The sequence below is a fragment of the Lampris incognitus genome, chromosome 15 (genome assembly GCF_029633865.1).
Source record: "Lampris incognitus isolate fLamInc1 chromosome 15, fLamInc1.hap2, whole genome shotgun sequence".
NCBI lineage: Eukaryota > Metazoa > Chordata > Actinopteri > Lampriformes > Lampridae > Lampris > Lampris incognitus.
The window spans coordinates 36,625,137-36,650,993 of NC_079225.1; the positions used below are offsets into that span (position 1 = coordinate 36,625,137).

The following is a 25,857-nucleotide window of genomic DNA, read 5'->3' on the forward strand; positions in this document are numbered from 1 at the left end:
CCCCCCCTGCCTCTCAGTCTCTGTCTGAGTTTGTCGCTACCGATGGCCGAGTCGTTTGATTAGCAGATTGGAGATTTATTAGGGGCCGAGTCAAAATAGGATACCTCATCATGTCGTTGCCTGCAGCACGTTGTGAATAATTTAAAGTGCTGTATTTGTAGTGGGATCTAAGGGATGCTCATTACAATCTGAAACACTTTGGTAGGAAATTAAAGTAGATTGCCCTTTTTCTGTAGTCAAAGATTGTGTGTGTGTGTGTGTGTGTGTGTGTGTGTGTGTGTGTGTGTGTGTGTGTGTGTGTGTGTGTGTGTGTGTGTGTGTGTGTGTGTGTGTGCGTTTGCATTTCTCTATGTGTAGAAATGTCTGTCTTGCATAGGCTTATGACATCTATTCCTTGTATTTGTGTGCGAGTATGAACGTGTGTGTGTGTGTGTGTGTGTGTGTGTGTGTGTGTGTGTGTGTGTGTGTGTGTGTGTGTGTGTGAGTAAATGCACACTCGTGTTTGAGGATCTCTCCCCTGGCGTTTTTGTTTCCGTTGCACGTCTGCATGCTGCGCTACTTGCATCTAAGACTATGCGTTTTCACACACTCTCACATGGCTGGCAGGCCCATGCAGAGCACATTACTCTTCCCGTTACGTAACCTCTCCCCCCAATCCTGCGAGCGGGGATAAAAATAGAGTGATAAATAAGGAAAGAAGTAGCAGTGATAGAGAAGATGTGAATCCCTCAGGGAGAGTGAGTCTGCTCTCGCTCGCTCTCTCTCTCCCGCCCTCCCTCCTCTTTCTCCTCTCCTGTCATTTTCCAAACTCTCCTCCTTCTGGTATTGTTTGCTGTTTCAGTCCACCCAACCATACACACACACACACACACACACTCCTCATCTGCCCCCCCTCACACTACGCTTTCTTTCCCTGTGCCTGTCTTTCTTCCTTTTATTCTCTCTCTCTCTCTCTCTCTCTCTCTCTCTCTCTCTCTGGCAGCCCACTCAGGGTGTCTCCCTGCCCTCCATCCAATGTCATGGTCAGGTTCCAGCCCCCTTCTCTTTAACTCTAGGCTGGGTTAATTGAGAATGAACGACTGAATGTGACCTGTTATATTAAGTAACTATTAGATACTATATAGATACACAATCTGCTATTATTGATTGTATTTCCTCTATAAATGTAACCATCCCTCCCTCCATATGTCTCTTCCTCTTCCTCTTCTTCTTCACCCTCAGGGTTCATGAGCAGGAGCTGACGAAGAAGCATGAAAGGGAAATGATTGATCTGAGCACTGTCCATAACAGAGAAACCCAGAATATGCTGTCGGACTTCAACAAAGCCCAGGAGCTGCTCAAAGACAAGATCTCCGCCCTGCAGATACTGTATGTACAAAATGACAATGGGCTCAGTTCACAAGTCACACGCAAAACAAGACGCCATCTTTAAAATGTCCTCAGAAAAAGATTCATATATTCTCCAGTTTTACTTTTTTAGATGTCAAAAACATAAGCCACTAAGAATTTCCAATATTCTTACAGTTAAACTTGTTGAAAATGTGAATTTGTACACGCTATCTGACACCATTTAGAGTGATTCAATTACTGATGTTGGATTACAAGGAAATAGGTTTTCACAGGGAAAGCACATTTTCCGGGAGTGTGCTCATATGTTTATGATGATTGCAAATGCCCAAAATGTGCGAAAAGTTGGTCCTTACGGGGCGTCAGGATAGCGTAGTGGTCTATTCCGTTGCCTACCAACACGAGGATCACCGGTTCGAATCCCTGTGTTACCTCCGGCTTGGTCGGGTGTCCCTACAGACACAATTGGCCATGTCTGCAGGTGGGAAGCCGGATGTGGGTATTTCTCCTGGTCGCTGCACTAGTGCCTCCTCTGATCGTTCGGGGTGCCTGTTCAGGGGGGAGGGGAAACTGGGGGGGAATGGCGTGATCCTCCCACGCGCTACGTCCCCCTGGCGAAACTCCTCACTGTCAGGTGAAAAGAAATGGCTGGCGACTCCACGTGTATCGGAGGAGGTATGTGGTAGTCTGCAGCCCTCCCCGGATCAGTAGAGGGGGTGGAGCAGTGACCGGGATGGCTCGGAAGAGTGGGGTAATTGGCCAAGTACAACTGGGGAGAAAAAGGGGGGGAAATCCAAAAACAATTGATCCTTATGAGTCTTTAACTCTAACCTAATGGGTAGCCTTTTATTATTTTCACATACCACCACATTCACAACATCTGTGTATTCTTGCCGTTCTTTACCAAGTCCAATCTAACACCCAGTAAAGTAACTGGCATTTTTGTTGCTGTTTTTGCCATCAAGAGAATTTCCTTCTGACCGCAGAAGTCTCGGTCATCATGTCTTACAATGGCGTGACCGGGTTGTTCTCGATAGTCGCAGGCAGGTTATCTTAATCGACAGTGTTGGGTATTATCTTCCTTGCCTATATATAGTATACTACTATAACTGAAGGCTAACACACTTAACTTGTGTGATATACTATGCATGCTATGAATACCTTTTACAGTAGTAGTGGTATTTTTACATCATTTTGGTCCCTCGCACAGCTCAAGTGTGCGCTGTTGCATCGTTTTGAAGGCTGCTTTCGTCTGCACAATTTGAATTCTCTACAGGGATGAATGAAGTTCATCTTATCTCTGGGCTCTCTCCAGATGGCATTAGTATAACTAGCAGATTGCTAATTATCTGTAATTACTACCTCAGGACCCCTGAAGCTTCATAATATCCAAAAAGAACTTTTTTGGGGGGGGGGGGGGGTTCTTTCCTCTTCCTGGGCTACCTCAGTGAATGTTTCTATCTGGAATTACCTGCTAGAATCTGACTCTACTCTGACTCTCTTCAGGTAATTTTATCTTGTGAAGCTCAACGTTGGGTGTTTTTCATAATTACAGCCTTGCACATCTGGTATCTTGATTACAGTTGCAGAGGAAACTCCTTATTACTGGAGTGTTGCTTGATTTTCTTAATTTCCTTCTTTGACTACCTGTGCGGGACCTGATCAACTGACTGAAAATAGCGGCGTGCACGTTCAAAATCATTTTGCCGACCTACCGTGGTGATGAAGAGGCTGTACGTACATGAGACGAATGATAAAGCGGAAAGATAAAGGGGCTAGAGTAAGAAGCAGGGGTTCAGAAGGGATGCAGCAGAAACCAAGAACAAAGCAAAATAAAAAGAAGAGGGGAAGAAAAGAGCAGAGGTTTTGAAAGACCGAGCGAAAGAGACTGAAGTAATGTTTGACAGTTAAAGATGAGATGAACCTGATTTGTTGGCAGCAGACGCCAGCTCCTCTGTTGGCACGAGGGAAAAGAACAGAGGCGAGGCTTGTGCGAGAGTGAAAGATGGGGGGAGATTGAGAAAAACAGGCTTTGTGGAGCAAAGTGAGGGAGAAAGGAGCGGAGCCGTGTTGGTCGCTCTCTGCGGCAGATGTTTTGTTGTGAGCGTGAGTCGATGGACCGGATTTACAGCTAGCCGGCTCTCCCATAAAAGCTGACCTCCTTTTTGTCTGACTAAGCTGAGAGCAAAGCGCCACCTGTAGTCCTCACAGACCCAAACAGAGCAGAGTCCTGTGTCAGATCCGGCTTCTGTCATCCGTTACGTCTATGAGGACTCTGAAGTGGCGTGGACATCCATTACATTGCACAAGATCCACGGCTGGCCAGGACAAGTGGGTAGATGTTGGAAACATGGTTAAAGAAGAATTCCACAAAAGCTCTTTCTTGGATTGCTGCTTTTTTCCCATAATTCTCTCATGTTGTTTCAGACTGCAGCAGCACTGCATTTGGTACATACACAGAGACCAACAGTCCCGCGGTTGACTGCACATTTTAGAAAGAGCGGCGGTTTCTTCCCCTGAGATGTTCCTGAGAGGCGCTTAGTTTTTTTGCAAAGCACTGCAACCCACAACACACACTGCAGACTTTAAGAGGTGATTTTTGAAGAAGCTGAGAACAGCCAAGAAACTTTAGAAGTAGCCTCTGCCCTTCGAGTTAAAGCTCTGGAAATCAATACATTTATTAAGAGCGTCAGTATTTTGAAGGAAGAAAAGAAAAGGACAATGCTTAATTGGCTCGAATTGAGACTGAATTCCTGATCGCTCAGTGGGTACCAACTCTGGTTCTCCACACTTCACCTTGTTTTTTCCTCTTTTCTGGGACACTTGCAGTTTGATATTAAGCAGTCCTCATTTTTCTGATGTTATTTTTATCCCTCTTTTATTTATTTATATATTTAATTTTTTGGACTTCGCTGTCAGGAGATGTTTCGGGACATTCTTCTAAGATGTCCCACTTTCTTCCCGCTAATTAACCGAAACTTAGAGCGGATCCCTCTAAAACCACCTGCCCCAACCCCTCTCACTTCTGTTACACACCATGACAACACGACATGACAACACCGGCCTAGTTTCCTGCCCAGTCCCTGGATGACTCATGAAAATTTTGCTCTACTTAAAGGGAGAACAGGTAGGATTTTCCTAAAAATCCATGTATGACCCACTAGACATGTGTGGCGGTGTCTGTATCTGCAGAGACCCTGTCCTCTGCCTGTGTCTTCTTGTTTGTCTTATTTTGCTGTGTACGGGACGTTTCTGGGCGTTAACCTTTGGGAAGCGGGACTCTATAAAGATGTAGCGACCAGGTGCCTGATCCAGATCGTAAGCACGCATCCAAGAGGGAGGTATGACAATGGCGGACACAGTGCCGAAAAGTCACAATAGCAGGGCGAAATGCGAAGGGGACAAAGCTCGTTCCAAACTGAGAGTGGATCTGGGGTTGGCTTTCACCCGCTGGCGAGCACTGAAGGAGAGGATGGGGATTAAGAGCGACGCGGAGTTGACCTGTACACTGGGACTGGAATGTGCTCTGGTAACTGCGGTCAGGGGGGCGCCTCCTTCTGGTGTTGTTGAGCTGGGGGGAGGGGCCAACTTGAATGTTGTGTTTACAGACCACAACCGACAAATCCTACTCAACCCCGACCAGTGATAATCAAGTAATAAAACATTCTTTTTGGGGGGGGGGATTTCCCCCCTTTTTTCTTCCAGTTGTACTTGGCCAATTACCCCACTTTCCAAAACCGTCTCGGTTGCTGCTCCACCCGCTCTGCTGAGCCAGGGAGGGCTGCAGACTACCACATGCTTCCTCCGATACATGTGGAGTTGCCAGCTGCTTCTTTTCACCTGACAGAGAGGAGTTTCACCAGGGGGACATAGCACGTGGGAGGATCACGCTATTCCCTCCAGTTCCCCCTCCCCCATGAACAGGCGCCCTGACCGACCAGAGGCGGCGCTAGTGCAGCAACCAGGACACATACCCTCATTCCGGCTTCCCACGCGCAGACACGGCCAACTGTGTCTGTAGCGACGCCCGACCAAGCTGGAGATAAGGGCGATGCGACCCGGTGAGCCCTGTGTTGGTAGACAACAGAATAGACCGCTACGCTACCCGGACGCCCCGTGATAAAACATTCTAATGCGATACTACTACTTTAACTATGAGGAAATGCACTGAAAATTCATATTTCTAGCTGAGTGTGTTGTTTTGGTAGAAAACATCGATATTTCCGATCTTGAGTGACATGTTCACCAGACACTTGAGGCGTGAATGTTTTTGCTCATTTTGACTCCCAGGCTCAGGGAAGGATCTCCAGAGACGCTCTTTAAAAACCATGTAACTGGACAAAGAGAGCCGAAACCATTGTATGGTTTTAACCTGTCTCTACAAACTCACATTTAGAAAAAGGATTAAAAAAAAAACATGGTGTAGATGTAGGGGGCGGAGATGAGTTTGATTTATAGTCCTTCCTCACTGTAACTGGGCAGGGCATGCCAGAGACCAGATGGCCATTGACGTATTTCCAGTACCATTAGAGCTTTGTCTTTGTCTGTAACCACACAGGCTGGAGGGGACAGAGGACAAGTTCAGGAACAGAGAGAGCCGCCCCGAGGACCTGCAGGTCATCGCTGAGCTTAAGGAAATGGTCACCGAGAGAGAGGCTCTGGTCAAGAAACTGGTGGTAGGTACTGCTGTTAACCAGGCAGTGAAGTTATTTGCCTGTTCGCGCTCAAGACAAAAAACCTATCGGGAGCTGGCCCGTTGAGATAAGTTACATCAGCCAGATGTGTTGTTATTGGGCAACAGTTAACAAGATCGCCCCCCACAGGATGATAAGAAGTTTTACCAGTTGGAACTGGTCAACAGGGAGACTAATTTCAACAAGGTGTTCAACGCCAGCCCCAACGTAGGAGTCATCAACCCTCTCATTAAGGTAAGCCTGGATCCCTGGCCTCTTGAACCTGTTCTGTTACACACCACACACAAGGGCGCTTTGATAAGTCTCTGATGAGTCCAAGATCGAAAAGGCTAAAGGCAGCATTTAATTTGACGTCACAGCAAAGATGGTGTCCATTCCACCTCATTTCACATGCATCAGTGCCTGGGGTTTGCAGTACCAGTGGTTCATAGCAATTCAGTCCAGTCCATTGCCAAATGTTGTTGCTGGATTCCTTTCCTCTTTTTTTTCCCTTTTTCTTTTTGTTCATTATTATTTCTGTTAGGGCAGCACGGTGGTGCAGTGGTTAGCGTGGCCGCCACACAGCAAGAAGGTCCTGGGTTCGAGCCCTGGGGTAGTCCAACCTTGGGGGTCATCCCGGGTCGTCCTCTGTGTGGAGTTTGCATGTTTTCCCCGTGTCTGCATGGGTTTCCTCCGGGTGCTCCGGTTTACTCCCACAGTCCAAAGACATGTAGGTCAGGTGAATCGGCCGTACTAAATTGTCCCTAGGTATGAATGTGTGTGTGTGTGTGTGTGTGTGTGTGTGTGTGTGTGTGTATGTTGGCCCTGTTTGATGGCCTGGTGGCCTGTCCAGGGTGTCTCCCCGCCTGCCGCCCAATGACTGCTGGGATAGGCTCCAGCATCCCCGCGACCCTGAGAGCAGGATAAGCGGTTCGGATAATGGATGGATGGATTATTTCTGTTAACTGATACTGACACATAGGTCTCCATCCTCGCCTCAGGTCACCCGTTGACAGACTTGAACCTAAACAAACAGCTGAGCTTGACATCCAACAAAGACCAAAAAGTGAGAATACAAAGTTCCCCCAACACAATTGCCCTCGCTCACAATTGGACTTATTCGTTTATTTTACTCAGTCATCGCTTCCCGTTCGCAGACTCAGCTCTAAGCCCCTTACCCTATACTGTTAAGATGTTTCACCTCAGAATCACACTTTATCAATCAGGTTACAACTGTCAGATTCATTTCGTAACACTAACACTTGCAATTGCATCAAGTGTCTTTTGTTTTTTGTTTTTTAGTACATTCAAGTTCAGTGGTTTCACCCTTCATAGCCGACACATGAGTGTTAACTCCATCTCTCCAGCTGTGTAACCTTCAGCTTTTGGTTCTGTCTCGGTTATTTCTCTGTTATTTTGTCACACATATGTGTGTTTTTTGTGTTTAATGTGTGCGTGGTTGTCCTGTGTGTGTGTGTGTGTGTGTGTTACTCTTTTACCCAGTGTCTGTGTGTTCTCCCTGATCGTTTTTTAGACCTTTGCCAGCTTTCCTTTGCTTTTCAAGCCATTTCTTCGATGGAGATGTTCCCTTTTGGCACATCTCCTCTCTGCTCATTTAAACCTCCATTCACCTCAGAGCGAGCGGGGCTGAGCGATGCCAGCTTCACCCTCAGTGCACATCCATCCACCCTGCATACAAACTGCTGTAGGTTATTATGGCGTTAGCACGATGCTCTTCAGCACTCCCAACACTATGCCCTTCTTTTTTTTTGTTTCCTCCTCTCCTTCTAACCTTTTTTTCCATTCTTTTTTTGGGTTTTTTTTGTTTATGTTCAACCTCCCGTTTGATCATTTTTTTTGACCAAGTTACCACCCCCACCCCCCCACCCCTCTTTGTTTGTTTGTTTTTTTTCTGTGTAGCAAAAGAGAAAGAATGAGAAAACGGCAGCCGGCCGATTCAGCAGCTCTCCTAACCTCAGGGCTTTCGAGGCAGCGGGCGTGGGCATGAGCGCGGGCGTGGCGGGCACAGGAAGTGGGCATCAGCCCCAGCTCCCGCAGCCCCCACCCCAGCCTGGCCGTCTTGAGCCCATCCCCAACTCCCCTCTCCACCACCTCGAGCTCAACTCGAGCAAACCTCTTCCCCCACCGACCCCTCCCAACGAGCCCAAGAAATTCATGAGGTGAGACCTTCGTCAGTCGCCACCTGCTCTCTAGTGATTCGCTGACACAGGCAGCCGTCACACAAAAAAAAAGAAAAGAAAAAAAAGAGGCTTCCTCTCTGAATGTGACCCTTCGTCAGTGTTCAGTTAAACATCACTTAATGCCACGTCTGCCCACAGCCAGTTAACCAGGATTACATCATAGTCCGGGACACACTGAAAAATGAAAGTCTCCACACATTGTGCTTTTTGGAGTTAAATTAAGAAAGGAACAGTAGATAAACGTGGCGTCCTGCCAAACCAGCAGCGCGGGGCGCCGTGGCTCATGCAGCGAGGGGGTTGCTGTCGTTTTAAAGGACCTGACGGCATTTTAGCATTTCAACACTTAGGACGCCAGTAAAGGTTGAGGAAAACAAAAAGTATTTCAATATTGGGCATCTGGGTGGCGTAGTGGTCTATTCCGTCTCCTACCAATACAGGGATCGCTGGTTCGAATGCCCGTGTTGCCTCCAACTTGGTCGGGCGTCCCCACAGACACAATTGGCTATGTCTGCAGGTGGGAAGCTGGATGTGGGTATGTGTCCTGGTTTCTGCCTCCTCTGGTCAGCTGGGGCGCCTATCCGGGGGGGGGGGGGCGGAATAGCGTGATCCTCCCACGCGCTACGTCCCCCTGGTGAAACTCCTCACTGTCAGGTGAAAAGAAGCAGCTGGCGACTCCACATGTATCGGAGAAGGCATGTGGTAGTCCGCAGCCCTCCTCAGATCGGCAGAGGGGGTGGAGCAGCGACCGAGACGGCTCGGAAAAGCGGGCTAATTGGCCAAGTACAACTGGGGAGAAAAATGGGGGGGTATTTCAATACTAAGCTAACACAAACATACACATCATAGATGTCGAGTCCATATTTGACTTGAGCTTTTAAGAATGGCCTTGGAATGCAGAAGGGGCATGGTAAAAACAAAAATTATCCACGGCTGTGTGTGTGTGCGCCTCACTCCAAACACCCTGCCTAACAGTCTGCATGCTGAGCGTCCCCGTGTGTCTCCGTGTCTGCTGTTGTGGATATAATTGTCTCCTCTGCTCTTTTCAGAAAGTTATACAACTCCCACTGGTGATATTAGTGGGTGGGAGGGGGGGGGGCGGTCTTTCTGTTTTGTATCATTCCCTTTGGAACTGTTTTGTGATGAGTTTGACTCACATCTTCGCCCTCATCATCATCCATCTTTCGGCATGCTGCACACAAGCTGCACTTCCCTCCGCGTCTCGGTGGCAGTGCGATTGGCTGTTTTTGTACACAAAGAAAACCAGCCTCCTTTAACGGCATACGTGACGTGTACTGTACCCTCTGTGTGTGGTGGTGTGTTATTGTGGGATGCTTTTGGTACCACTTTTACTACTCCGTCCTATCGCAAAAATGCTTCTGTTGCACTTTGACAATGGCTGAGTTCTCACTATATTTTTTACAACGCTGACAGTGAACATGAGTGTACTGTGTGCACAGTGTGTAACTTGCTGCCAGTGTGTACACGTGTAGTATGTGGGGGTGTGTTTTTGTGCATGCTCTGAGACATGTGAAGTAATTTCTACATCTGTCACAGTGGCTTGTATTTGGGCTGTTATGTTTTTTTTTGCAGTGTGTGTGTGTGTGTGTTTGCATTCGTGTTAAGGGTGCGTTGGCGATTTTCTTTTTAAAGGCCTTTTCCTACTGCATGTTTTGCTGCCATTTATGAGAATAAATTGCAGATGAGGTGGCTGCTTGTGTGTTTGTGTGTGTGTGTGTGTCTCCTGTGGGCTGGTCTTCATTATAACAGGACTGTCCCATAGCTGTTCATCAAACACGCTCATGCACATGCTCGCACAAAACATACACACAACACACATACACCAACCAGTCTCACTTGATAGCTGTTAAGAGGCCAGCAGCAGGAACATGCAACAGAGGCGAGCGCCGAACGTGTGAGCTCAGGTGCCGTAGGCGCGCTTTGAAACGTGTTCATATTCTATCAAAGCCAGATCCCTCTCCCACCCCTGTGCACGCGGTGTCCTTTACATCACCCCTAATTCAGTGTTAAACAACCCGGCCACCAGAATTTTCGTGTTGCTATCAGACACTGAAGAAAAATTAAGCCACGTTGGCAAATAACTTAGCAATTTGTTGATGCGACTACTCTGAACCGAGTTTACGTGATTCGGCAAACAGTGTACACAGTACAGCACGCCGTCTCAGCCTCCCTTGCGAAAATTCCCACTAATACTTGTAGTGGGGTATTTACCGATGTTATTAGCGGTGATGAATACGTCTGGGAAACTAAGTAGCAGCGAAACGCATCATAGCCCGGGTATTACCGCCGTCGTGCATTGTTGGCTCGGCTACAGGAAGACCTCCTCGCATTAATTAAAGGCTCGTCCGCCTGCTCAGCTGAGCGGTGGATTAGTTTTGCAGGAACCAAGGCCGTCGGGACTGATGAGAAAATGAATGGACATGGGGTGAAATGAGAAGAGATGTAGCAGGATAGTTCACTTAAGTGTCTGAAGCAGACAAAGCCTGTTGTTATGACTAGAAATAATGTAACTATGGATTACATTGAATTGATTATTAAGATATTCTGTGTATGAATACACAAATGAGAATGAATTTTCTCAGTACAAGTTAATTACATGAAGAAATACCGATATCTGGTGGGCAGCACGGTGGCCCGGTGGTTAGCGCTGTCGCCTCACAGCAAGAAGGTCCCGGGTTCGAACCCCGGGGTTGTCCAACCTTGGGAGTCATCCCAGGTTGTCCTCTGTGTGGAGTTGGCATGCTCTCCCCGTGTCTGCGGTGGGTTTTCTCCGGGTGCTCCGGTTTCCTCCCACCATCAAAAAGACACGCATGGTTAGGGTTAATACTCCTATCTGTGCCCCTGACCGAGGCAATGGAAAGAAGAACTGGAGTTGGTCCCCGGGTGCTGCAGCTGCCCACTGCCCCTAGCTACACAGCTAGGATGGGGTAAATGCAGAGAGGAGTTTCGCCATGGGGATTAATATATTTTAAAAAAAATACAGTGGGGAAAAATAATAAAGTCATGGTTGAGGCACACTTGTCTTTAATTCTTACATTCTCATCCAAACAAAAACGGATCATCTTTTTTATATTTTGTCTAGATTTAAATACAACACGAAAAAGGAACGATAATGAGATAGGATACGGTACATGAAGATAAGATGAAAACTTAAACGATCCTGATTCAGTCGTTAGGTTAGCTGACATGTTAATAACTTAGCTGCGGTGCTGTGAACAGATGAAATAAAAAGAGGCTGCTAGCATGTTGTGTTACCCACAGCAAAGTACATGAGTATGTTAAAGGCTACAGCATCCCTCTAGAGGAACATAGTACAGAGAGGGCTGGTGGGTGTTCACATCTGATGGGGATTACCTCCTCTCATAATTGGTTGTCTTGTCTTCATCTCCTGCCTCTCTCGCTTCACTCTCTCTCTCTCTCTCTCTCTCTCTCTCTCTCTCTCTCTCTCTCTCTCTCTCTCTCTCTCTCTCTCTCTCTCTCTCTCTCTCTCTCTCTCGCTCGCTCGCTCTCCTCTCCCTCTGACCTTGAGTCATTCTCTCATTCTCTGCCCATCTCTGTTGTCTTCTCTGTCTGTGCTTCTTCCAGATATTTTCTGGACTCCTGTTCCACCGTTAACCCCCCCCCCCCCCGCCGTTCCCTCTCCTCTTCATTTTCCACTCCTGTCCTCCTCCTCCTTTTCATCCCAGACTTAAAGCATCCCCTTTGACAAAAAGCGGCTGGTGGCAATTAGTAAAACGTCCCTTCCCAAAGTCTAGGGCACGGAGACAGGAGATGAGATGCCTTGACAGCTGTCAGTCAAACCAGTGAGACGATCAGGACTTAACCCAGACAGACAGGCAGGCAGGCAAGACGGAACAAATCAGGAGGAAGACTTCACACTGTTGTTTTGTATGAAATAAAACAAGGAGTCCAGATTACTGTTAAGGTCTGTACGTTTTCTATAGCAATATTTTATACGCAAAGAAAAATATGACACAACTGGCCTAAAGTTTAAAGTTATAATGCTTAACTCTAAATATATACAGGTAAAAGATTATCAGATCCAGGATTCACCACCCAGTAAATGAATCAAAACATATATGCCTGGTAGGACATTCACCACTGCTCCATTTTAGTAGTTGTCCACTACTCCCTAAAAGTACAAAGTAGTCAAATAGTCGATTAATCGCAGGAGATATATTTTTTTCACCCAATAACAACTATCAGTTCTTGTCTAAAAGGTTTCATATACAACCAGTAAAGGGCTGACTAATGTAGGCAGGTCCAAACTGGGGGTAGAGGAAATAGCGGAGTCCTCGATTGGCTCTGAGATGCTGTTTAAAATGATCCGCAATCTGATTGGACTAAACCCCAGCACGCTCATCTGAGCTGGAGATATGCAGCTGATTTCTCGCGGGTATTTTGGATTAACTACTGACCCCGTGTAAACAACATTATGCAACTTTCTTACCTTAAAAATAACAGCTTCGAAATCATTTTGATGGTACACTGACTTGTGATAGGGAGAATGGTTTCTCTTACATTCCACTCCGCGCCCCAAACACCTGTTCTTGCACTTTGGTTGAGTGGGTATGATCTCCCGCAAGCGATATTTTTTTTCCCTCTAGGATGGCAAAGTCAGTGTACCGTCAAAATGATCCTGAAATTATTTCAAGGTAAAAAAAAAAAGTTGCATAATGTTACTTTAACTGGCGACTTTCAGCCGAGTTCGTCCGTGGTTGTCGTGGTGACAGCAACTGTTGAAAAGCCTTAAATTATCTTAAATTCAATGTTAAATTCATCTAGTCCTTTTTTCCCCCCTACGTTGTGTAAATTAAACAGCATCGCCAACAAGGTATTCACATTTGTTGAAGTTACTTTCAGTGTTTCCTCCCACAGTCCAAAGACATGAAGGTCAGCTGAATCGGCCATACTAAATTGTCCCTAAATGTGAATGTGCGTGTGTGTGTGTGTTTTGGCCCTGTGATGGCCTGGCAGCCTGTCCAGGGTGTCTCCCGCCTGCCGCCCAATGACTGCTGGGAAAGGCTCCAGCATCCCCGCGACCCTGAGAGCAGGATAAGCGGTTTGGATAATGGATGGATGGATGGACTTTTGATGTGGGGGGAAAACAGATTTGCAGAGCAGGTAGCTTCTAATGGGTAATTTGACACTGTAACGTTACAGGTTAAATGATCGTGGGTGTCATGAAATACATCTGCACTTCCAGCTGCGATTTGTTTCCCACATTATAAGAAATGTTACAAGAGGTGAATGAGTTCTGCAGAGCACAATCTAACTTATGTAAATGGCTAGCTTGATGTTAAACACAGATGAGTGTGTATTTGAACTGATTAAGTATAATTAAAGGCTTATAGGTGGACTTGCTTATAGCAAGTTGGGTGTGAGATGGACGAGAGAGAAGAAGTCTGGAGTGAGTTGGATGACTTGATGGAGAGGGTAGCCAAGGAGGAGAGGGTGGTGATTGGAGTGGACTTCAGTTGGCATGTTGGTGAAGGGAACAGAGGTGATGAGGAGGTGACGGATAGGTATGGTGTCAAGGACAGAAATGTGGAAGGACAGATGGTGGTGAATTTTGTGAAAAGGATGGAAATGGCTGTGGTGAATGTAAGATTCGACTTAGAGACGAGAGAGACATTGGTTGTAAACGAACTCTTTACTTAGAACTTAGCAAATTTAGGATACTCAGCCATCAGGCTACATCTGCGTTTCTTCCAGTTCGGCTCATACTTAACATTACTTTCTGGTGTCGTCTCACGAGAGCCCCCCATCAAAGACTAACCAGAGAGCATGCGCATTAACATAAGTCCCAATACATTACACCCCTTTCCCCCAGTCAACAAAATCCGCCAAGTGGCGTGGAGGGTGCCGGTCTCTTGCCGGACGCTGTAGAGGGGTAGCGGGCACAGGAATGGACACAGGACCAGAGGGATCTTCAACAGACCCGCTGGTCTCTGGTCGTGGCATTTCAGATGAGGTAGACTCGAGCGGCCCATCTTCAGGTGACTGCTCACCAGGAACAATGGATTCTCCAGCGACCACATCCGTGCGTGCAGTCGCTCTACCACGCAGCTGATCCACGTGGCGTCGATGCATTTGCCCATCAGGAGTCTGCACTCTATATGAAACTGGGCCAGTAGGATCGGCTATCACACCAGGGACCCATTTGGGTCCCCCAGTGTAGCTCCTCATGTACACAGTGTCCTGTGGCCTACAACATCTGTTTGGGCCTTGCAGCTTTTCTGCACTCACTTCCTGCTTGAGGTGCATCTCATTTTCATAGTCAGGATGAAGGCGATCAAAGGCCGTGGTAAGACGCCGGTTCATGAGAAGCTCGGCAGGGCTCTTTCCTGTTGCTGAATTGGGAGTCACATGCTGTGACAGCAGAAACCTAGCCAGGCGTGTCTGCCAGTCACCGATAGTGATCCTAGACAGGGCCTCCTTGGTTGTCTGGACCATACGTTCTGCTTGGCCATTTGAACGAGGATGGTAAGGGGCCATAGTCACTGCTCTGATGCCATTCCGTCTGGCAAACTCTTTGAATTCTTCTGATGTGAAGGCTGCACCGTTGTCAGAAACAATGACATCTGGTAACCCGTGAGTTGTAAAGAGGAGCCTCAGTGTGCTGATCGCTGCAGAGGAGGACATTGAACTCACCATGGCAACCTCTAACCACTTAGAGTGTGAGTCCACAATTATGAGAAATGTCTTCCCCTGGAATGGACCAGCAAAGTCAATGTGTAGCCGGGACCATTTCTTAGTTGTCCACTCCCAAGGGTGCAGCTGTGCTGTTGGTGGTGCATGACAAGTTCTCTGACAGGTTTCACAGGATTTTACTGTCTGTTCTATTGCTAAATCCATACCTGGCCACCAGGCATAACTCCTCCCCAGGCCCTTCATATGCACAATGCCTGGGTGTGCATCATGCAGCATGGCTAGTACCTCCTCCCTCGCCAGGTTAGGAATAACTACACGACTCCCCCGTAATCGGCAGTCCTTGTGTGCGGACAGTTCATGGCGCCGGGTGAAAAACGGCTTGAAACGGCTGTCGGGTGTATCCACTGGCCAGCCATGCAGCACCCGAGACAGAACTGGATCCTTCCGAGTAAGGGCGGCAATGTGTTTTGCATTCAGTGGGGCTTCAGGCGCCATTTCCAGTAAGAGCACCTCCATGGGTGGAGGGGTCTCACGCATACCAGCGGGCAGTGGTAAGCGACTGAGGGCATCAGCATTTGCTAGCTGTTTGCCAGGGCGGTAGCACAATTCGTAATCGTAGGCCCCAAGAAGAACACTCCAGCGTAGAATGCTTGGGGACAGGACAGGTGGCATGGGCTTTGAGTGGTGTAGCAGGCCCAAAGAGGTTTGTGGTCAGTAAAAACCTCAAAGTGGCGACCAGCAAGGTACTGGTGAAATTTTTTGACAGCAAAAATGACCGCCAAGGCCTCCTTATCTATTTGAGCATAATTTCTTTCAGTGGAGGATAGTGTCCTCGAGGCAAAGACGATGGGAGCCTCCCGGCCATCAGACTCCATATGGAAGAGCAGCGCCCCCAAGCCATAAGGCGAAGCGTCACAAACAACGGCTAATGGCTTTGTTTCGTCATAGTGCATGAGCACGCCATCAGCCTGAAGCAGTTGTTTTGCAGCAGTGTAAGCTTTTTCATGTGCATCAGTCCACTGCCAGGGTGCAGACTGATCCAGGAGGCGGTGCAGCGGTTCTAAGATGGTAGCCTTGTTTGCCAAAAAACAGCTGTAAAAATTGAGTAGGCCTAGGAATGACTGAAGCTCCATTTTGTTCCGGGGTGAAGGTGCCTTCTGAATAGCCTCAACTTTCTCCATAGTCGGCCGCACGCCATCCTTGTCCACACGAAAACCTAAAAATTCAACTTGGTCAGCAGCAAACACACTCGTCTCCTTCTGTAGCCGCAATCCTGCTTCTGCGAATCGCCCCAGCACTGTACGAAGACGGTCATTGTGCTGGTCAACAGTCTTTCCTGCTATTAAGACATCATCCAGGTACGGTTGCACGCCTGGTATACCGGCGAGGAATGTATCCATGAAACGCTGAAATATGGACACAGCTGTCGATACTCCAAACTGCAGGCGGCGGGCCCGAAACAGCCCGCGATGGGTGTTTATAGTGAGAAGCTCTGCAGCCTCGTCGTCCAGCACCAGCTGCTGGTAAGCTTGTTTAAGGTCCAATTTACTGAAAAGCACCCCCCCTGCCAGTCTGGAAAACAGTTCAGCCACCGTAGGAATGGGGTATACATCAGGTTTCACAACTGTATTCACAGTGCAGCGATAGTCACCGCAAATTCTTAAGCTGCCATCCTTTTTAACTACTGGTACGATGGGTGTGGCCCACCTTGAGTGTCTCACGGGTTCAAAAATACCCTGAGCTACTAGCTTGTCAAGCTCCTCATCTAGCTTTGGTCAAAGGGCAAAGGGCACCGAACGTGCTTTAAAAAACTTGGGTGATGCTGTCGTATTAATATCAATAGCAATTGGAGGGGTTTGTGAAGCCCCGAGGTCCTGGAAGACTTCTGCATATTCCATTAAGATGGACTCCACAGATTGTAAGCATACTCGGCGCACCCCCATTACAGAAATGCCCAGTGCCTCAATCCAGTCCCTGCCCAGTAGACTTGCCCCCTGACCTCGAACAATAATCAGTGGCAAGGTCTTGTGATTGCCTTGATACTGCACATCCACAAAAATCTTCCCATTAACTTGTAGTTCTGCTTGTGACCGTTGTCTACGCACACTACTGTCCTTGTGCAGTAAAGGCAGCTGGTCAGGCCACAAGGTGTTGTAACTGCCCTCACTGATCAAGGAGCATGCGGCTCCAGAGTCCACCTCCATTACATGTGTTTTGTTATTCAGGATCACAGTGGCTTGATATGGCTTTTTTACATGAGCATACAGCTGCCTGCCCATGGTGTAAATGTCATATTCCTCTTCTTGTTGCGTAACAGTGTGTGTGTGTTGTTCGGCTTGAGGAACTGTGTCAGAAGAATCCGCTGATGCGACATCCCTGCTCTTTTTAAAACAAACACGAGAAATGTGCCCCCTTTTTTGCAATAGTGGCATACAGCAGAGGTAAATTTGCAATGTTGTTGGTTGTGTGTGCCTCCACAACGAAAACATGGCTTTGCACCACCTTCTGCTACTGTTTGTTTCACTTTCAAAACGGTTTGACTTTGTGCAGTTTGATGAACTTCTGCTGGCTGTGGTGATCCCAGCTGGTTTGGTTGTAGTATTCGCGCATTTAACGTGGCTGTTTCCGCTGCAAGGGCTTTCTCCTCTGCTGCTTTGAATGTGAGTTCCTTTTCAGCCAGCAGGTGGCGCTGCAGCGCTTCATCTAGCACCCCACAGACAATTCTGTCACGCAGCATGGCTTCCAGTTGGTCATCAAAAGCACAATGCACTGAGAGTTTACGGAGTTCAGCAATGTAGCTGGAGATTCCTTGGCCTTGCTTTTGTTTGCAATTGTGAAACTGAAAACGCTGAACAATTTGTGATGGAGAAGGACTGTAGTGGCGCTTCAAGGCTGATATTAAGTTTTCATAGGTGACGGCCATAGGAAGGACGGGAGCGACCACCGAACGTAGTGTAGAATACATTGCAGCCCCACAGACGCTAAGCAAAATAGCGCGTTTCTTCTCCTCCCCATCTACTCCATTTGCCAGGAAAAAACATTCCAGTCTCTCAATATACTCCTCAATGGCAGTGCCGGAGCCTTCATCAAACTCTTCTATACGACCCAGCGTGGTCATGGTGATGTCGTTAGGCTACTCACAGATTCCTCGAAGCTGTAGTGGAATATCGGAGGTTGCTGATTTCCATCAATCAACTGTTCAGAACTGTTGGAGTTCGGATCCGCTTCGTCGCCAGTGTAAGATTCGACTTAGAGACGAGAGAGACATTGGTTGTAAACGAACTCTTTACTTAGAACTTAGCAAATTTAGGATACTCAGCCATCAGGCTACATCTGCATTTCTTCCAGTTCGGCTCATATTTAACATTACTTCCTGGTCTCGTCTCGCGAGAGCCCCCCATCAAAGACTAACCGGAGAGCATGCGCATTAACATAAGTCCCAATACATTACAGTGAATACATATTTCAAGAAGAGGGAGGAACACAGGGTGATGTACAAGAGTGGAGGAAAGTGCACACAGGTGGACTATATCTTACGTAGAAGGCGTGATCTAAAAGGGATTGGAGACTGCAAGGTGGTGACAGGGGAGAACTTAGCTAGGCAGCATCGGATGGTGGTCTTTAGGATGACTTTGGAGACCAAGAAGAGGAAGAGAGTGAAGGCAGAGCCGAAGATCAAATGGTGGAAGTTGAAGAAGGAAGACTGTTGTGTGGAGTTCAGGCAGGAGTTAAAACAGGCACCGGGTGGTAGTGCAGAGTTGCCGGATGGCTGGGCAAGCACTGCAGAAATAGTGAGGGAGACAGCTAGGAAGGTACTTGGTGTGTCATCAGGACAGAGGAAGGAAGACAAGAAGACTTGGTGATGGAGCGAGGAAGTACAGCAAAATATGCAGAGGAAGAGGTCGGCAAAGAAGAAGTGGGATAGTCAGAGAGATGAAGAAAGTAGGCAGGAGTACAAGGAGATGCGGCATAAGGCAAAGAGAGAGGTGGCAAAGGAAAAGGCGTATTTTAAGTTGTATGAGAGGTTGGACACTTAAGGAAGGAGAAAAGGACTGATTGGCTAGACAGAGGGACCGAGCTGGGAAGGATGTGCAGCAGGTTAGAGCGATCAAGGATAGAGATGGAAATGTGCTGAGAAGTGAGGAGGGTGGGCTGAGAAGGAGGAGGGATACTTTGAGGGGCTGATGAATGAAGAAAATGAGAGAGAGAGAAGGTTGGATGATTTGGGGATAGTGAATCAGGAAGTACGGTGGATTAGCAAGAAGGAAGTGAAGGCAGTTATGAAGAGGATGAAGAGTGGAAAGGCAGTTGGTCCAGATGACATACCTGTGGAGGCATGGCGGTGTTTAGGAGAGATGGCAGTGAGGGTTTTTAACTAGATTGTTTAACACAATCTTGGAAAGTGAGAGGATGCCCGAGGGGTGGAGAAGAAGCATACTGGTACCGATTTTCAAGAATAAGGGTGATGTGCAGAACTGTAGCAACTACAGAGGTATAAAGTTGATCAGCCACAGCATGAAGATGTGGGAAAGAGTAATAGAAGCTAGGTTAACAGGAGAGGTGACAATTAGCGAGCAGCAGTATGGTTTCATGCCATGAAAGAGCACCACAGATGCGATGTTTGCTTTGAGAATATTGATGGAGACGTATAGAGAAGGTCAGAAGGAGTTACATTGTGTCTTTGTGGATTTAGAGAAAGCATATGACAGGGTACCGAGAGAGAGGTGGTATTGTATGAGAAAGTCGGGAGTTGCAGAAAAGCATGTAGGGGTGGTGCAGGATATGTATGAGGGAAGAGTGACAGTGGTGAGGTGTGCGGTTGGAATGACAGATGGGTTCAAGGTGGAGGTGGGATTACATCAAGGATCGGCTCTGAACCCTTTCTTGTTTGCAATGGTGATGGACAGGTTGACAGATGAGATCAGGCAGGAGTCTCCATGGACTATGATGTTTGCGGATGACGTTGTGATCTGTAGTGAGAGTAGAGTGCAGGTTGAGGAGAGCCTTGAGAGGTGGAGGTATGCACTAGAGAGAAGAGGAATGAAAGTCAGTAGGAGCAAGACCGAATACCTATGCATGAATGAGAGGGAGGACAGTGGAATAGTGAGGATGCAAGGAGTTGAGGTGACAAAGGCATATGAGTTTAAATACTTGGGGTCAACTGTACAAAGTAACAGGGAGTGTAGAAGACTGGTGAAGAAGAGAGTGCAGGCAGGGTGGAGTGGGTGGAGAAGAGTGTCAGGAGTGATTTGCAACAGAAGGGTAACAGCAAGAGTTAAAAGGAAGGTTTACAAGATGGTTGTGAGACCAGCTATGTTATGTGGTTTGGAGACAGTGGCACTGATGAAAAGACAGGAGGCGCAACTGGGGGTGGCAGCGTTGAAGATGCTAAGATTTTCATTGGGAGTGACGAAGAAGGACAGGAGTAGGAACGAGTATATTGGAGGGACCGCTCAGGTTGGACGGTTTGGAGACAAAGCAAGAGAGGCAAGATTGAGATGGTTTGGACATGTGTGGAGGAGAGTTGCTGGGTATATTGGGAGAAGGATGCTGAATATGGAGCTGCCAGGAGAGAGGAAAAGAGGAAGGCCAAAGAGGAGGTTTATGGATGTGGTGAGGGAGGACATGCAGGTGGCTGGTGCAACAGAGGAAGATGCAGAAGACAGGAAGAGATGGAAACAGATGATCTGCTGTGGTGACCCCTAACAGTAGCAGCCGAAAGTAGTAGTAGTAGTAGTAGTAGTAGTAATAGTAGTAGTAGTAAAGGCATATAGGAGGACACTACATGTTCTGTTCATGTTTTCAACAGCTGCCGTCACTAAAGTCACCAGTTAACATGGTCACTCATTAAACCGAAACACAGGGATAGCGGGAGTCTGTCCTTCTCTAAAAAAAACTTATATTCTGTTTATTCAACATGACGTAACATAGAAAGCAATTATTCAAACCAAACAAATCTATGTTGGAACCACAGCGCCCCCAGCTGCATATCTGCTGTAGATGCATGGCCACTGCTTTATCACTGCACAGTGCTGAACCACAGATGGACAATTATGCTCCTTTTCCACTACATGGTACCGACTGGACTCGTTTGCAGAGTGTCGTCTTCCATTACCGTAACAGGACCCCCTCAGTGTAGCTGGTCTGCATTGATTTTGTTACCCGCTCCAGTTTTTTTGGAACTTCGACAAAGGTGGTACCAGAAAAGTGGTAACAATTACCAAAATGCCGGTGCTTTCCAGTAATGGAAAACGAAAAATTCGAGTCGAGTTAAGCCGGTACCATGTTGTGGAAAAGGGGCATTACAACTACGCACGGTGTCGACTAGTGGTTTTGATAGTCGACTATTCTGTGAAACCCCTAATGCTTGAGTAGGTCGGCACAACATACCTCTTAAAAAGACGTATGTGACTCAGTAGTTGGTGACTGTTACCTCAAAACTAGCCAAATACAGATTTTTGATGTAGCGCCATAATGCGTTTTACTTTTTAGAGAAATGCACAAACTTATAAATATTGTAGCGAATTCGCTACAATATTTAAAACTTGCCGATATTTCCCCCCCATTACCTTGTGTGCAACAACAGGAAACGCATGGTCTCACATTGAATTACAGGGCTCGGTAATAATCGACAGGGCTCTCCAGCAGAGATAAAGGTTTGACATAATATTAAAAAAAGAAAACCTGGGAGCAATGAAAAGAAAACTAATGTTATTGAGGTTTGCATAACCCAGTTACTGTGCCCCGGAAAGTGTTTCCACTGACATCAGAAGTATTACGTTCTATTGAAAACCTTATTTTCTTTGTGTGAGAAGCACAAGTATCGCATCCAAGACACAGTAATGAGACGCACATCACCTCGGTTACCTTTACACAAGCTCCAAAACGGCGTCAGCTTTATATGATGTGTCAACGCCTCTTTACAGCCCTCTTCTGGAACCGAATGGTCTCTAACAGAGACGTCATGTTAAGTTATTAATGTTGGTCTCCACGGAAAAAGCTGGAGGCTGATGCGGTACAATTGGCAGTCTTCAGTGGACAATATTTGGTCGTGCTTGAGTTGTCGAGACGCTCTTCCTTTTTCCAACGTTCCTTGGTCCTACCAGCAAATCTGTCCAGGCAAGACCAAGGCCACGTGGCAAGGAAAGGGGGGAAGAGACAACCCAAACACTCCCCATAGTCCAGTGTGAGGCTGGAAATGTTGGAGGAACTCAACCTGGTCCCTAACTGTTGTTGTCGGTGTTGTTGTTGTTGTTGTTGTTGTTGCTGCGGTGGTGGTTTTGTGCGCCTGTTTCTTTCAGCCCTCCTGAAACGAAGGACTCCCCCATCAGTTCCCCGGACACGCAGCGCCAGGAGTGGTTTGCCCAGTACTTTTCCTTTTGAACGGCCACAACCCTGCAAACACGAGGATTCAGCATGTCAACCAAACTGAACAAACAAAAAACATGAAGAGGAAAAACGAAACAAAAAAAACAAAAACAAAAAAAGACAAAAAATTGTAAAAGCTAATTGTCGTTTATTGTCATTGGCAGATTTGGGGGTTGATTCACTTTAAATTCAGTCAACCTAAACTGCAGTTCAGTTCATCCGAAATTAGTATCGAGCCTCATCTCTCTGTCACTGGAGCACACAGTAAAAGAATATGATGTCACAAGTTTTTACACTTCGTCGAAACGCATCAATGGTCCACTTTGGGATTTGACTGAAGCGAAATTGGATTGAACTCAAACCTGCCTACCAGACATCATCACTTTCTTCTCTCAAATCAATTGGTTTGTTTATCTATCTATTTATTTATTTATTTGTTCATTAATTTCCCCCCCCCCCCACTGTGGATAAGTTCTTCTCTTTGTACAGCAAAACGACCATGAGTATGTTCGATGTTTGTTTTATTTGTTCAGTTAATGAATTTTTTTTTTTGCCGTTTTCTTGAAACTGTACACCAATTAGTCGCACATTACCATGCTGCTGATTACCATAGTTGGGAAGCGGTAAGACACACAGGTACATGTAGGAATAAAGAAGTACACAGTAGGTGAACGTTGTCCTCTCTCTGTACCAATAGGCCCATTTCATAAAGCATGTTGGAATAGAGGGGCTCTTCTAGGACCAGTTTACCACCTCGCGCTGTGGCCACATGTACACGGTCATGACATTTGACCCCCCTGGATCGGCCACCTCGTTCTCAGATGCTTCATGAAACACAGGCGCTGACTTTAGGGTGGCCATCGTGACCGATTTGTTACAGCTGCATAGAAATTTCAGACTTTGGTAGAATACTAAAAACTGTTTGTATGGTCGTCTGTCTCAACACAGATATAATGATGTCTCACCGATTTTAAAAATAAAAATAGCATTTTATATTTATATTATAATGTGTATGCTTAAATAATAAATAATTATTGTGACATTTATCAGCGCTGTCCTGTCATGTGTTTCAACGATTGGGCTGTTTATTTTAATTGAATTCGAACAATTTGAAATGATTAGGCTATTGATGCAGTATTAGCCGGAGATATTGTGGGAAAAAGAGGAGACTACATGTGTTATTGAATCATATTCAAGTTTGCAGTCAACTGTGAGACCACTTGCAGATAAGATATAGTGAGACAGGTCTGCATTAGCCAAACAGATTCTCTATCTTTGTGCATCGGTAAGTGTTTAATATTTTCTATATGATAATCTACATACAGCGCCATTGTGGCGCAGTGGTTAGCGCGGTCGCCTCATAGCAAGAAGGTCCTGGGTTCAAACCCCGGGGTCGTCCAACTGTTGGGGTCATCCTTTGTGTGGAGTTTGCATGTTCTCCCCGGGTCTGTGGTGGGTTTCCTCTGGGGGCTCTGGTTTCCTCCCACAGTCCAAAGACATGTAGGTCAGGTGAGTCAGTCATACTAAATTGTCCCTAGGTGTGAATGTGTGTGTTTGTGTCGGCCCTGTGATGGACTAGTGGCCTGGCCTGTCCAGGGTGTCTCCCCACCTGCCGCCCAAGGACTGCTGGGATAGGCTCCAGCATCCCCACGACCCGAATTCGGATAAGCGGCTTGGATAATGCAATGGAAAGGAATCTACATACAGCAGCTTAACTACCCAACAGCATTGGAGCTGATATGGGGGATATGCTTGAGGGTTACTCATGCCCATTGGCGCAGACTGTTTGGCTTCTTTGGGCCTCACCGCATCTGTCTTCATTGAGAAAAGTGATGTTCATCCGGCTTCTTAAAGCTGACACATACCGCTGCAGATTGGCATTAAAACTGGAGAGCACTGGCCTTAGTCACTACATCTGTACTTCTGATGCACTTAGTGGAAGCATTTATATCTCATTATTACAGATCAGATGCATGAAATTGCCAGAAAGGGCACACACCCTTAGGTTAATATAAACTGAAGGTTAATATAAACTGAAAGCAACTGTAGAATATTCTTCTTTCTGTTAGAGATGCACTGCTGGAGAAGAAATGAGGAGGTTCTTTCACAGGATTGTGCTGAGGCAAAATGACCACAAGATAACACTGAGCTTAATGAGTAAGACACTAAACTGCAACCGCAGGCTGTAGAGGGGTAGCACCTTACCTCAGCAAGGGCCCTTTGGCTAAGGATGACGTCTCTACTGATAGATCTGGTCCTCCTGCATGCCTGTACGGTACTTCTCATGGTGCCTAGTCCAGCCAACACATTGGGATAGGAGAAGGGAACTCTTGATTTAAACCATCTGCTACCTTGTGGGTTGATGCCTCTTTAGGGAAAGGCTAGGAGAAGGAAACTCTGAATTCAAATCCCCGGGCACAGTCTACCCAGCTGTCAGTACCCGGAAAGGGTAAACCATTCCCCGGGCGCTGCACAGCGGCTGCCCGCTGCTGCTAGCTACACAGCTAGGATGGGTTAAACGCAGAGAGTGAATTTCATTGTATGTACAAATGACAAATAAAGTGTATTCGATTCTATTCTAATAGAAATATGAATCATATTGGCTTAGCCTTTTCTACAGGGGTGGTTTGCTGTTGTTCATGTAAGCCAGTGGTTTTCAGACTCTTGGTCACAACCCACAAGAGGGTCACAGCAGGTAGGTCCCATGATGTCAATAAACAAATTTTGTAAACAGATTTTTGTTTTTCATTTTGTTTATTTGTTACACTTTTCGGGTCAGTGAAAACATGCAATTTATTCCAAAATATAAGGATAATGTTGACATGTCTGTTTCATTTGGGCCATGGCTGAAGACTGAAGAGGACTACTGCAACAATGAACAATATAGAGAAGATTGCTAATGAAATTGGCTTTTGGCAGGTAATGAGAATTTATTGCTTATTATAGGGGGGGGGCAAAAAGTATCTGCACAGATGGGTCACAGCAAAACTTTGGAAACCCCTGAAATAGGTGAGGTCAGTCAATCCTGACCAAGCCTGAGTTAACACATAAACTTGCAAAGGGAGCAACAAGTAAGGTTCTCGTTAATAATGTGAAACTCTGTCAGGTAGAGGTCAAGTCTGATTAAAAATAAGATTACGAGAAGATGGCAGAAACTACGGGAGGAAGAAAGGGCAGGGTGCTGGTTATATGAAGTTAAGAGTATATTGTGGTGACCCACATCTATAGAACTAGAGACATTCACCTAAGAGAGAATGCACTTCCGCTTCCGGTCCAAGGAGTTCAGTGTCGTTGTCGAATATATGACATGTAAAGTTGGAGCTAGTAAACTACCTCGACTACGTCTACTCTCACGTCTCCTGTCTCGTTGTTTTCTAACTCCACATTGGTGACCCCGACGTGATCGAACAACTAATACGAGTATGTTTGACAACGACGACGCCGGTGCTAACAACATGGCTATTGCTAACGCTAGCATTTACACCGCTACTGTGAAGCTACCCGACTTTTGGCAGCATAATCCACGGCCGTGGTTTCAACATGTGGAAGCCCAGTTCCAGCTGAGAGGGATAACGCAGGATGCAACGCAGTACTTC

The 25,857-nt window shown here is 46.7% G+C and overlaps 1 protein-coding gene across 4 annotated transcripts in view; it reads left to right on the plus strand.

Moving 5' to 3' along the window:
• Positions 1-22,291, plus strand: part of fam184ab (family with sequence similarity 184 member Ab) — a 130,262-nt gene extending 107,971 nt beyond the window's left edge. For 2 of the 4 annotated variants that reach the window (XM_056294859.1, XM_056294856.1), the window contains exons 16-20: positions 1,222-1,368; positions 5,906-6,023; positions 6,171-6,275; positions 7,941-8,200; positions 22,195-22,291. In XM_056294859.1, the coding sequence (XP_056150834.1) occupies positions 1,222-1,368; positions 5,906-6,023; positions 6,171-6,275; positions 7,941-8,200; positions 22,195-22,276 (712 nt within the window). In that variant the 3' untranslated portion in view covers positions 22,277-22,291. The remainder of the gene's footprint in view (positions 1-1,221; positions 1,369-5,905; positions 6,024-6,170; positions 6,276-7,940; positions 8,201-22,194) is intronic. The other 2 variants (XM_056294857.1, XM_056294858.1) reach the window with 2 other exon arrangements.
• The last annotated feature ends 3,566 nt before the right edge of the window (positions 22,292-25,857 follow it).